The 13,401-nt window shown below is 38.6% G+C and overlaps 1 protein-coding gene across 2 annotated transcripts in view; it reads right to left on the reverse strand.

The window, feature by feature from the left end:
• Window positions 1–13,401, reverse strand: part of MED14 (mediator complex subunit 14) — a 70,017-nt gene that overhangs the window by 23,829 nt on the left and 32,787 nt on the right. For both annotated transcript variants that reach the window (XM_045994932.1, XM_045994931.1), the window contains exons 13-16: window positions 9,972–10,131; window positions 6,071–6,265; window positions 5,554–5,688; window positions 3,470–3,546 (exon numbers count right to left, since the gene is read on the reverse strand). In XM_045994932.1, the coding sequence (XP_045850888.1) occupies window positions 3,470–3,546; window positions 5,554–5,688; window positions 6,071–6,265; window positions 9,972–10,131 (567 nt within the window). The remainder of the gene's footprint in view (window positions 1–3,469; window positions 3,547–5,553; window positions 5,689–6,070; window positions 6,266–9,971; window positions 10,132–13,401) is intronic.

The following is a 13,401-nucleotide window of genomic DNA, read 5'->3' on the forward strand; positions in this document are numbered from 1 at the left end:
AAGTAATTGGCTCAGTTTCAAGGAACCTGGAAACTATTTACTTGCTTTTAAGGTTACAAATGTAACAGAATAAACTATAATTATAACTTTAATCCTCCCCCACTCAAGGATGAAAATGGATAGTTCCCTAGAAGGAAACCCTTTGAAACAAATTAGTATAAACTCAAGATACTGCAAAATACTACTAGAGTCATCAAAAATGAAGAACTGAGGAAGATATTTCCTGGACAATGGCTTAACTTTATCTGAAAATTTCTACCAATCCAAAAAAGATTTTTGATCTAAATAGCTACTTCTGACTGAGGTTTCTCCTGTAATTCTGAGTATGGGAAGAATGTAGGAACTGGGCTCTGGTCTTCCAGGGCAGATGGGTGTCAGCACCACCACCTTGTGCTGTATGTCGGTTTCATCCTGGGGGGTTTTACAAACCTCAGTAACCACATTAGGGCCCCGCAGTGCATGAGCAGGGAGATGACTAAATGCGCTAGCTCAAGAAACACAAGTGTGCCCACAAGGAAAATGAAAAGGGTTTTATAAAGGTTGCACATGCGAATACAGAAGGACTGAGTCACATAACTGATAGAAGCTGAGTCACAAACCGTGCAAAAATGAACTGTGCCTATGCATTATTTGCATAAACTACAAGAGGCAAAGAAACACAATGGACAAGATGAAAAAACCTTGTGGGTGTGGCTAGCAGACCAGCACCACTGGCACCAGTAGTGTTAGATCAGAAGAAGGTGGGAAGTTTGTTCAAGAGCTCAAATGGAGGCACTGTGACCATGTTGCTCTTGAGATCTGAGTCCTTTGTGCGGCTGGATCAAGGCTCTTGGGAATCTACACAAGGTAACAGGCCCATGGACAATACCAGTCTAAGGTGTTTACCATGATACTTTCACAGATACTTCAAGCAGGCCTGCTCAACAGAGACTCAAAAAGACAAGTTGAACAAGAACAGAACAGATTTTTATCAAAGACTAGAAAAATGTACTCAATTTTAAAGCTCTGATGTATCAATTCATAGTCCCATGTAGTATTAATATGTCTAGAAATAAAGGCTTAAGACTTTTTAAAAAAAAGATTTTACTTATTTATTTGACAGAGAGACAGTGAGAGAGGGAACACAAGCAGGGAGAGTGGGAGAGGGAGAAGCAGGATTCCTGCTGAGCAGGCAGCCTGATGAGGGGCTTGATCCCAGGACTCTGGGATCATGACCTGAGTCAAAGGCAGATGCTTAATGACTGAACCACTCAGGTGCCCCAAGACTTAAGACTTTCTAAACATTAAATGTATGAGAGCAATTACATATTAGACCTATGTCAGATTTTTATTTAGTAAAATTGTATTTAGACATTTATTGTTTACTGTTTCCTTCTTCATTTCTACATCCTATCCCTATAATCCTCATAATGGAGGTTACTAGACAAATTATCTTTAATTTATCCATTTCTCTACATTTTTTCCATTTAAGTTTTAAATAAAGAAAGTAATAGCCAGGATATAATAAAGACTTTTCAAAAATTATTATTAAATGAAGCTTAAAAAATAGGAAATGCTTCCTTCCTAGGTAGGACTATATTATGGGTTCTCTTGAATTCAGGAAGGAAGGGGACTGAAATTTCTTCATAAAAATGCTGAGAACAAGATATTTTAAGATTCCTGCAAAACATGAAAAATATAACTAAGAGAAGAGAACACAAATGTTAACACTATTTATCTGCAGTTGCCAAGAAGACTGAAAAGATAAAAAAACAAAAAACCCCAAACCCCTGTACTTCCTTCACACAGAAGTAATTAAAAACCAGAAGCCATTAAAAGTATCATGTTGGCCTAGTGATTTCCATTACAAGGCCAGCTCTCTCTCCCGAGAACTTTTTATAGAGATGGTGTTCAGACAGCCAGGAAGGGAAGCTATCCTAGTTCTTCAACTGTCTCAAGTGAGCACCTTGACACACGGGTGGAGTACGTGCTGTCCGCTAGCCTTCCCATCTGCCCCGGAAACCAACTGATTCCCAAGTAACAAAAATGAAAGCTCCACTGGCAGAGCTGCCATGTCTTGGTAGTCAGAGGAATCCCATAAAAAACTGCTTCTGTGATTTATATCATTAAGCAACATCTAAGAAACAATACAAATGTCCATCCTACCCTGCCCCCACAGAACCGTTTTCTGCACCAGAAAGGTTGATCTCATAAATGGGAGGTTAATTTTCCAAGTCCATCCTGGTCACCTTCCATAGCACACGCACCATGTTGGCTTTCCTTCTAAGTATCCTTTGGCCCCTGGTCCTCGATCCATTTAGAGCCAAGCCCTCTGCCCATCTCCCTCTGTATACTCTTTCCTGGCAATCTATTTAACATCCCAGCTCAATTTCTACCACCTTGGCAATGACTCATTTATTCCTCCTGGCCAGCCCTGTCGCCAGAGCTTGAGATCCAGCCTTGCCTGGCCAAAAGAATGTATAACCACCTCAAACCTAGCAAAGCCCCTTCAATCTCACATCTTCGGTGTCCCTTATCTCAGAAAACACTACAATCACCTATCACATGCCCAAGATAAAACCAATAGGCACCTGTGCTATCTTCTCCTCTTTCCTTCACCATCAATCTCCTCACCAACCCTTGAATATTCCATCCCCTAAGTCCTTGTGGAACTTTCGCAGGTCTAAGCTACCAAGAACTCTGTTATGAACCACTTCAGCAACCGGTTTCAGTCTTGGTCCCTTCCAACTGATTCTCAATATGGCTTTCAGGACGAGCTCTCAAAAACACCTAGCCAATGATGTCAATTTCTGCTTCGAATCGTCTGATGGCTTCATACCGCCATTAGGATCAAGTCTACATTCCTTAAGGACACTTACAAAGCCTTCTAGGATCTGACCCCTTCCTGCTTACAGCTCAGCTCCAGAGTCATCTCTCTCAACTTGCACCACTCTGACCTCCTTTCAGTTCCAGGGTACAGAGCTCTCTCTGAGAAAGAAAAGAAAAACTGCCACCACCTTAGCAGTTATCCCTTCTGGTCAGTAATGCTCACTCCACCCCTGCCCCTCCCCCAAATCTCCCTTTCCTCTGGCTAATTCTCACCTCTCCCTCAGTCCAAATACAACTGGTACTTCCTCAGGGATACCCTTTCTGGCTTCCGAACTAGCTCAGATCCTCCTACTACATGAATCCAGACCATCCTGAAGGGTCCTAGCAGAATTCAAGCCTGACACACAGTCACACTGAGTAAACAGCCATTAAATGAATGAAAAGGAATGCAGAGGAAAGACATCCTAAGATACCAAGTGGTGCTGGATCCCCACTCAGCAGGTGAAAAGGAAGCCTCCCCCAGACCACAGTAATTCTGCGCAGAAATCCGGGACATCCACAGGTGCCGAACTCTGCTTTATGCTGTTTCATGGGAGAGAAACAGCTCTAGCACTGTGGCTGTAATGTGTGACCTCGAGAGAGACACAGGACGGGGACTTACTTCAGTAAGCGAATTGCGTGGCTGAAGCCATCACCTTCCATTTGCACTCCTTGATGGGGAATCTCCAGATTGGACAACTGGTAAGAAAAAAAGCAGGTAGATCAGACCAGCCAGCAACTTTACAAAGGTATTCTAAGTATTAGTGTCTGTTTCATGGCACCTGTTCTAGGGCCACTCTGTTCCAAAGTTAGAACCTATCAGACAGGCACACTGTCCTCCATCACCTGATTTCCTGGGCAACTATATTAAGTGCTGTGAAACCCAAAGATGACCCAGAGCCTCTAGTTTAAAAAAACAAAAACAAAAACAAAAACAAAAACCACCTCTGGGGCAGCAATCTTCAGAATTTTGGAGACTAAGAGAATCAATCCTAGTGATTCTGAATGATGCAACTGTAAAATAAGACTGGTTTTCTTATGTCTTTCTTCATTACATCCGTTCAAAACAAAGTCCAAGTCACAGTCATATTCCACTTTTAATCACAAACAATAGTTTTTAGTGTATAACTTTTCTGGAATACATTTTTAAAAAAGATTTTATATATTTGAGAAAGGGAGAGAGAAAACACACAAATGGGGGGAGGGAGAAGAGGTTCCTGGCTGAGTGGGGAGTCCGACATGGGGGTCGATCCCTCTACCCTGGGACCACGACCTGAGCTGAAGGCAGACACTTAACTGACTGAGCCACTTAGATGCTCCTCTGGAATACATTTTTATTTTTAACAATTAAAATACTTCCTGTGTGAAACCCAAGAAGAAAAGATTTCCAATTTATGCATTTACCCAATGAGATAGCTTTCCCAACTGGAGGATTCAAAGTGAGTTAAAAAGATGAATGCAGGGGTGTCTGGGTGGCTAGGGGTTAAGCACCTGACATTCATCAAGCTCACAGTTCTAGGAGCTAGGACCTCAAGGACCTGAGTATCTATTTGAGATGCCTATTTCTGGGTCTCAATTTCTCTGGGCTGTTCCTGTTCTTCATAGTTTTACTCTGGCTTCAGACCCTGAAACCCTACAAAACAGGGGTCAGCATACAATAATAGCTCATGGGCCAAATTCGGCCCAATGATGTTTTTGTAAATAAAGTGTTACTGAAACATAGCTGCACTCATCTGTTTAAACATCAACTGTGGCTGATTCACACTACAAAAGCAGATCTGAGTGGCTATAAGAGACCGTTATGACCCACATTACCTAAAATATTTACTGTCTGGCCCTTTGCAGAAAAAGTTTGGTGATTTCTGCTCTAATGCATGAAAGTATTCAACAAGTCTTCCCAAGACTATCATCATCAGTTTCACTAAAATAATTCACACATTCCCAGGTCTCTTCTTTTATTTTTTTTTAAACCTGTTTTATTTATAAACATTAAAAAAATTTTTTTTTAGTTTTATTGTGGCAAAGTCTTCACTTCATTCCCAATAATTTACAAAGGGGAGGAATCTTACAAAAAGTAAAACTTTAAAACAGAGGGAAATAATTAAGGTTTTGGTGTATCCTTTTAAAGGGATGCCAATCCTTGGCCGAAGTCCTTTTTAGAAATATAAAAATGCAGGTTCTGTTACTGCCCTTTACTCTCAAGTTTGGGGATCATGCTGGATATCACAGCTGTGTATTCTTGAAAGACACTAATTCTTAGTCTATTCCTTAGTCCATGTGACAAGAGTAACAATCAGGTTTAATATTCTTTCTGATTAGTGTGGAAGCAATATGTATGGCTTTACCAACTCAAAAATAAGACACACCTTTATCAACTAACCACCTCTAAGAGATAATGTTCCTACTAAGAGGTATGCTAGTAAGATGTTAATACTCAAAAATTATCTTTTTTGTAAATTGGGAAGAATTTACTTTCTATTTCCATAAAGAGCAGAATGCTCACAATTTGGAATCAGAAAGATGAAATAATATAAGTCATGTTCTACAGGTATGCCATGGGATGCTATGATTTTAATCCCAACCCTTCCAAAATAACCAAGATCACAGCCATTCTGGGTCTCTTTAATGGAATCCATATAGCTTTAGCAAGGAATTTTCTAAATTACTCTTTTATACAGAGTAGTCAAAACTGTTTCAAAAAATTACCTCCAACCGAAGTCCTACGAATGGCATATTTGTATCACACATAGCAACAAAGTGAGCTAGAACTTTATTGAAGGCACACATTTCTCCTGATCGTTTGGTTTTCTTGGGTTCTACTGGACATGGATCATCAGACAACTAGAATTTAAGTAAAGAACACAAGTGGGTACAAAAGTACAAGTGATGCAATTAGTTAAGGCAGTTAAACTACTATAGCTCAAGGTTAACCAAAACAAATGTTATGCATTCAACAAATATTTGTTGAGCAAATATTTCAACCTAAATACTGAAAACTTATGTAAATATTGTGTATTCAGCAACCTTGTGGAAATGGTGTATAATTAATTATTAATTAAAAGAGAGGCATTTTCAAGAAAATGTATAAAATTGTTACTTAAACCTTATTGCCCTCCAGTCTCTTATAAACCAGATCTAATTCTTTCTCAGGTTAAAAGTGGTTAAAGAACAAGACAGAGTTAATACACACAAATCCTGTGCTCACTTCTGTATGTGATCCTACCTTGCGCTTGGGACCGGTCCTAGGCTGTTTGCCAGGTTTGGTGCGAAAAACCAACTCCTGGATGTTTTCCTTGAACTGCTGCAGCAGAAGCGCCATGACAGGGGTGTCCTCACGTTCTGCAGCATTCACAGACATGAAGTAGTACTTGTACGACAGCTGTGTGGGTTTATTGGGAACTTCCAACATCTCCACAACCTAAGAAGGCCCCAGTCAGAAATGAGACTCAGAGAAATAATTAATGAGTGTTGTATATTTTCCTCCTCATAGCACATAGGATTCAGGTTGGTACATCTAACGTAGATGGTCTTTCTTCTTTAAACAAGGACCAATGAATCATAAGTCTCAACAAAAAAAGCATTCCTGTTAAATATATACTTTGTTCTCTAAAAAACAGATCAGCCTAATGAATAAAAGCAAAAACTACCATAAACTATAGCAAATGGGACATTTAGACAATGACAGCATTAAGTGTTCTAGATATTCATACCTTAGCTTAAAACACTGCATGCCTAAGTCCAGTAGATCTGCTAGACTTTCTAGAATGGTATCTATTTCAAATTGTGCTATTTCCCTTAACCGTTAAAACATCCTAGGGGGCACCTGGCTGGCTCAGTCGGTGGAGCACGTGACTCGATCTAGTGGTTATGAGTTCAAGCTCCACATCGGGTATAGAGATTACTCAAAAATAAAATCTTAAAAATAAAACCTCCTAAGAATTCCACTATTAGAGCAGAGAAGAATGACAACTAACTCTCACAACTGGAAGCATATAAAAATAAACCCTGACAGGTCATTGTGAGGATAATGACACCACTACCACCAGCAGGCGACGGTGATATAGAGAGTACTACACAGCGCATACTGTGCAAAGCACCCAACAGACGTTAACACATTCAGTCCTCCTAATAACTCTGTAAAGAAGGGATCATTGCCTTCAGTTTTCTGATGAAGAAACTGAGGCATGAAATACTTGGGTTACGGGGCGCCTGGGTGGCTCAGTGAGTTAAAGCCTCTGCCTTCAGCTCAGGTCATGATCCCAGGGTCCTAGGATCGAGCCCCACATCGGGCTCTCTGCTCAGCAGGGAGCCTGCTTCCTCCTCTCTCTCTCTCTGCCTGCCTCTCTGCCTACTTGTGATCTCTTTGTCAAATAAATAAATAAAATCTTAAAAAATATATATTTTTTTAAATTAAAAAAAAGAAATACTTGGGTTACTTGCCCAAGGTCTCAAGAGCTCACAAGTGATGGAATCATGCTTTGATTCCAGTTGGCTCCGGAGACCTTGCTCTTACCCACTATATCAGCTTACTCTTTTCAAGTTCTACCTAAAATTTAAGAAAAGTCCCCTAAATACTTTAGGGGGAGACATAAATGCCACTGGACTATTGCTCTGACAAACATATGCTTTCCTGTCTCTCTTCCTGCCTCCCTTCTCTCCCTCACCCCACCCCATCTTTTCAGGAAATTCTTAAGCTAACACCTAATATAACACTGACGCACCTGAGGAAATGGAAGAATTAAAAGAAAAACGGATGCTTCACCAGAAAAATACATGAAAAGATATTCGGTATCAGTCATTAGGGCAGCATAAATTAAGAGTACAATAAAATACCACTATATCTCTATCAGAATGGCTAAAATTTACTTATTTTTAAAAGATTTTCTTTTTTAAGTAATCTCTACACCCCCGAGATTAAAAGTTGCATGCTTGACCTACTGACTCAGCCAGGTACCCCCAGAATGGCTAACATTTTTAAAAGTTATAATACCAAGTGCTGGCAAGAATGCAGAACATCTCGAACTCTCTTACATTGCCATCAGTAATGCAAAATGGCCCAGCCATTTTGGCAAAGAGTTTGGCTATTTTTTATAAAGCTAAACATACACTGGTGTTATAACCTAACCCAACAATCCTTCTCCTGGTTACTTACCCCAAAGAAGTGAAAACCTATGTTCACTTAGGAAAACAAACACACAAACAACACCTATATGCAAACGCTTACAGCAGCTTTATTCATAACAGCCCCAAATTGGAAATAACCCAGATGCCCTATCACCAGAGACTGGTTAAACAAACTGCAGTATATCCTTACCATGACTACCACTCCGATTACTGGAACGAACTGTAATACACATCAGAATATAGAGGAAAATCAAAGGCATTATGTTGAGTGTAAGAAACTAGACTGATGGGCAAACCTATCTAGACAGAAAACAGGCCAGTGGTCACCAACTGAGAGTGGGGGGAGGTTCTGATTATAGAGAAGCAGGCATGAGGGCATTTGGGGGGTGATGGATCTGTTCTATGTTCTGCTGAGATGGGGGATTACAATAGTATATGCATTTATTATAACTCAGACACAGTCTAAACTTCCCCCCATGTATGTATCTTAGTAATAAAGCTGACAAAAGTAAAATGGCAGACATTCAAAGGCAGCAAGGTTTTCCTCTGTTCTTCTTAATGTTAATGTCCACAGTAGCAGTTTTCCCCACTTCTATGAATGTAGCAACCGTAAGTGAGAAATAAAAAGGATGAAGACTAACACAGATTCAGTTTTGGTCTAAGCAACGTGAAACAAATTACTGCTTTATAATTAATCATTAGTCATTGAAACTAATGTCTGGTTTCTGTTGATACTAAATAACATTAGAAATAATAAAAATCATTTTGTCTGTGGCTGAGTATAAGGATCTTTGGGTGTTCATAGGTTTGATTATCATGCATGTATTCCCAATATCATTTTATATGTAGACCAGGGAGCTCACCAAGGATGAAGACAACTCACCAAGTTCTGGCTCACGAAGAACCAGACAAATCTGGTTCAATGTCTGGGGTTTTAAAATTAAGACAAAAAGTGAAGTTCGTATCAATGACAAACCTATTGCTCTCTATAAATAATGCTAACCTAAAACATGTCAGGCTACACAGGGTACCTTTTTTAAAAAGATAGTATCTTTTAAAAATACAGCTCAAAACCTTAAAAAAATTCACTCCCACTACCTTCAGCCAACAATCCTGAATGAAGTTCTTCAAACATCTCAGATTCTTAGCCAAAAATATCTATGTGGTATACACAACTATTTCTACACTCAGGGAAATATATTTAGGGTGAGTTCATATTTCAATGTCTTACAACTTTTAACCAATTCAAAGATCTCAAGGAAACTAACTAGAAAACACCTGGAAAGAGTGAAAAAAGAGTAAGAAAGGATCTTCCTGTGTCCTGAAAGGTACAGGCAATCAATAAAAATGCAATGAGTAAAAATCAATATATGTATGCCTTCAATCAATTAAGGATGAGAATATAAAGCTACTTCAGCCAGCTGTATGTAAAAGGATGCATTATGGGGGCGCCTGGGTGGCTCAGTCATTAAGCATCTGCCTTTGGCTCAGGTCAGGATCCCAGGGTCCTGGGATCAAGCTCCACATTGGGCTCCCTGCTCGGTGGGAAGACTGCTTCTCCTTCTCCCATTCCCTCTGCTTCTGTCCCCTCTCTTGCTGTATATCTCTCTCTCAAATAAATAAATAAAAATCTTAAAAAAATGCAAGTTAACATTCAATTAAAACCAAGCAAGTTTATCTGACACCAAAACATCTCCACACCTTCAGAGTAGTTGCTTTCCTCCCACACATGGGAGATGCTTCATCCCAAGCAGAAACTAGGCCTCACTACACAAAAGACCTGAGGGTGAGGGACAGAGATATACTTTATATTCCCCAACCCTGCCTGATCATTTTAGCATTTCTTAGACATGATATTCCTCTGTCCTTCATCCCTACCACCTAGGTTGAGAATCACTAAAGTTAAATATCCAATAAAAAATTGTTTGCAGATTAGATTAAGTGATAAATCATGTGAGATACTGACCTTGATCACCCAACTCTCCCCTTTGTATACTTACAATGTAGTACTGCGGAAGCCGGGTAAGTTTAATGAACAGCTTATTCTTAGAAAGGTTTCCAATAGGATGGGTTGAGTAATTGGACAGCTGCAACGTTTCACTACTTATCGTAGGCAGATGTTTTATAGATTGCTTGCAACGCTGTTGTCCAAGCCAAAACCTTAATTGAAAGGAGATAATTCACATCACAAAATCATAGATTCTTCTGATTAACTGTGTGCAACTGCTCTGTAAACTGATTACTGAAGACCACTAAAAAATAACAATCTGAAATTTAACTGAACTACTAAAAAGACACATAACCATAATGATGAATTATTTCTTTAAGTTTTGCATTGGTCTGTTAGTTCTAGTTTAAGGAGTTGGAACTCTGATGTGAATAACTGATTAGTCATAAAGTAGAATTAAACTAGTATTAAGCCTGGGACACTGTAGCAGTGTATTAAGGAAAATGGTGGATTTCCTATGGTTTATTAAGACACCAATAACCAACCTCAACATCTTTTATAAAATGCCAGAAGTATTTGTAAAACAAAAGAGAACAAACAATAAATAGGTATACATGTACCTAATTAGGGCGCCTGGGTGGCTCAGTGGGTTAAGCCTCTGCCTTCGGCTCAGGTCGTGATCTCAGGGTCCTGAGATTGAGCCCCGCATCTGGCTCTCTGCTCAGCAGGGAACCTGCTTCCCCCTCTCTCTCTGCCTGCCTCTCTGCCTACTTGTGATCTCTCTCTCTGTTAAATAAATAAATAAATAAAATCTTAAAAAAAAAAAAATCAATGTACCTAATTTTTCTAGTATCACTAGAGATCTACAGTCCCCATTCTTCTTCTGTGTATGTGTAAAGTGACGGTTATGTATCTAGCAGGTGCCAGTATTATTGATCTTTTCTCCCTCCTCTCTCTCTTGGTTAAGCCACCAGATTTCAGTTTGATGCTTTTTATAGTACTCCTCTCACTTTTATTTGATTAGCTATCCTTGAGGCTAGACGTTCTGTGTGTATAAAAAATATATGGAAAAAGTACTGTGCTAGTCCCATGCCTCAAAACCATGTCATGAAAGGGTTCATAAACCCTCATTGGTTCACAATGAAGTAATTACAGAAAGTAAGAATACGAATTTAGAAACTTTCCAGAGCAACATAACAACTACAACATCCACGCTCACGATCAGCAGGCTGGCTTTGTTGAACAAGGCACAGCCCAGTTTGGGTGCTGCTAGGCCTGTGCAGTGATCTGCATGTGGTAAAACTCTGTACTAGTAACGTGCAGTAAAACCATGTCATAACATACAAAATTTTAAGGGTAGTTTGTCAACTATTACCCAGAAATGTATAAAGTCCTGAAAGCATTTTTTTTCTCCCCACGGAAAAACAAATTTATCTGCGACTTCACAGGATCAACTACTACAACTGGCTACAAATGAAGAAATGAAGATAAATTCTGAAAATGCAACAATACTTGCTATGTTTTAGATAAAAGTTCAAAATGAATGTTCTGAACTTGCCAAAACTGCTTTCGAATCTCTACCTCCAGTCCCATTAACATGGGAGACTTTGTGAGACTAGGATCTCCATTATGTATGTTTTTAAAGAAAAACAGAAACAGTTAAGATACACATTATCTCCTGTGAGTAGCATCATCATCAACCCAATCTAGATTAGTTACAACAAGCAAGAAACAAGCTCATCTGTCACATTAAAAAATTCTAAATGCAAGATAATATTAATACAATATAAATTCTAAATACATATAAGTATGCATTTATATAAATTATAAATATAAGATAATCTTTTCAAAGTGCATATGGAATAGCCATTAACTTTTTGTTTTGATTTCAGGGAACAAAAAATCTGAGCATAAGAGTGAATTTTCTGTATTAACTGCCTATGTACACTTCCAATGAAAAATGTGTATACATTTCTTTATTTTTATACTGTTCATTCTGATTATGTTTACTGAGATATAATTTTGTCTGTTGATTCTTACAATAAAAAATTAGGGCTTATATTTTACATGTTTTTTTCGTTTCCTTTTTGTAGAATTTGTTTTCATTGCACATTATAAGAAAAGTAATCACATGAACAGATGCTCAACATCATCAGTCATTAGAAAAACAGAAATGAAAACAATGCAATACCTCGTTATACTCACTGGGATGGTTATGGTCATAAACAGTGACAACTGTTGGCAAGGATGCAGGGTAACGGAACCCCTCAAATACTGCTGATGAGATTTTAACAAGGCACAGCTACTCTGGAAACTAGTTTGGCAGTTTCTTTAAAAAGTTAAACATAAATTTACTGTGTGACTCAGCAATTCCATTCCTAGTGGAATGAAAATGTTATGTCCACACATGGACTTAAACATGAATATTCAGAACAGCATTATTCATAATAGCCAAAAACTGAAATAACCCAGGGGCGCCTGGGTGGCTCAACTGGTTAAGTGGGCGACTCTTGATTTCTGCTCAGGTAATGATCTCAGGATCATGAGATCGAGCCCCAAGTCAGGCTCCTGCTCAGTGAGGAGTCTGCTTGAGATTCTCTCTCTCCCTCTGCCCCTCCCCCTGCTTGCGTGCAAGCTCTAAAATAAATAAAACTTAAAAAAAAAAAGTGAAACAACCCAAGTGTCCATCAATTTATGAATGGATAAACAAAATGTGGTACAAAGCCATATAATGGAATATTATCCAGCCATATAAAGGAATTAAGCTTTGATACCTGCTACAAAATAGATAAACTTCAAAACATTAAGTGAAAAGAGCAAGTCACAAAAGACCACATACTTTATGATTCCACTTATACAAAATGTCCAGAAGAAAAAAGATCCGTTAAGAACAGAAAGTAGATTCATAGCTGCCTGGGGCTCAGGCCAGGAATGGGGGTTAACTATAAATGAACACCTTTCTGAGGTGATGAAAATGCTCCAAATGTTCTAAAACTGGACTGTGATTATGGCTGCAAAACTCAGTAAATTTACAAGTCACTGAATCATACACTTAAAATGGGTGAATTCTATGGTACAGAAATTATACTTCAATAAAGTCATCTCAAAAACATTAATGTCCCATGATAGATCAGCAAGCAACTGAGCATTAACCAAAGGTCATTTGAGAAGCACTACTTTAACTGATAACTAGGAGAACTTTCTTAGAAATTATGTGTTTAAGTACAGAGACACATTTGATAAGTTTAAGGCTTTAGGGACTCAGATTTCTGCTTTCTGGTTTTATGTTTTATTTGTGCTAGCTAGACTGCCACATAACCTTGAGTTACATAAGATGTGAGTTATTAAGCACTTAAGTATTTAAACCTTATTTGTTTAACCAAATACACAAAAATATGCTAAATCACTAAAAATTTTGGAATGCGCTACCCAGAGTAATGATTCGTTTTTCATATACAGTTAAACTAAGCAGCTATTCAAAA

The sequence above is a fragment of the Meles meles genome, chromosome X (assembly GCF_922984935.1).
Source record: "Meles meles chromosome X, mMelMel3.1 paternal haplotype, whole genome shotgun sequence".
Classification (NCBI taxonomy): Eukaryota; Metazoa; Chordata; class Mammalia; order Carnivora; family Mustelidae; genus Meles; species Meles meles.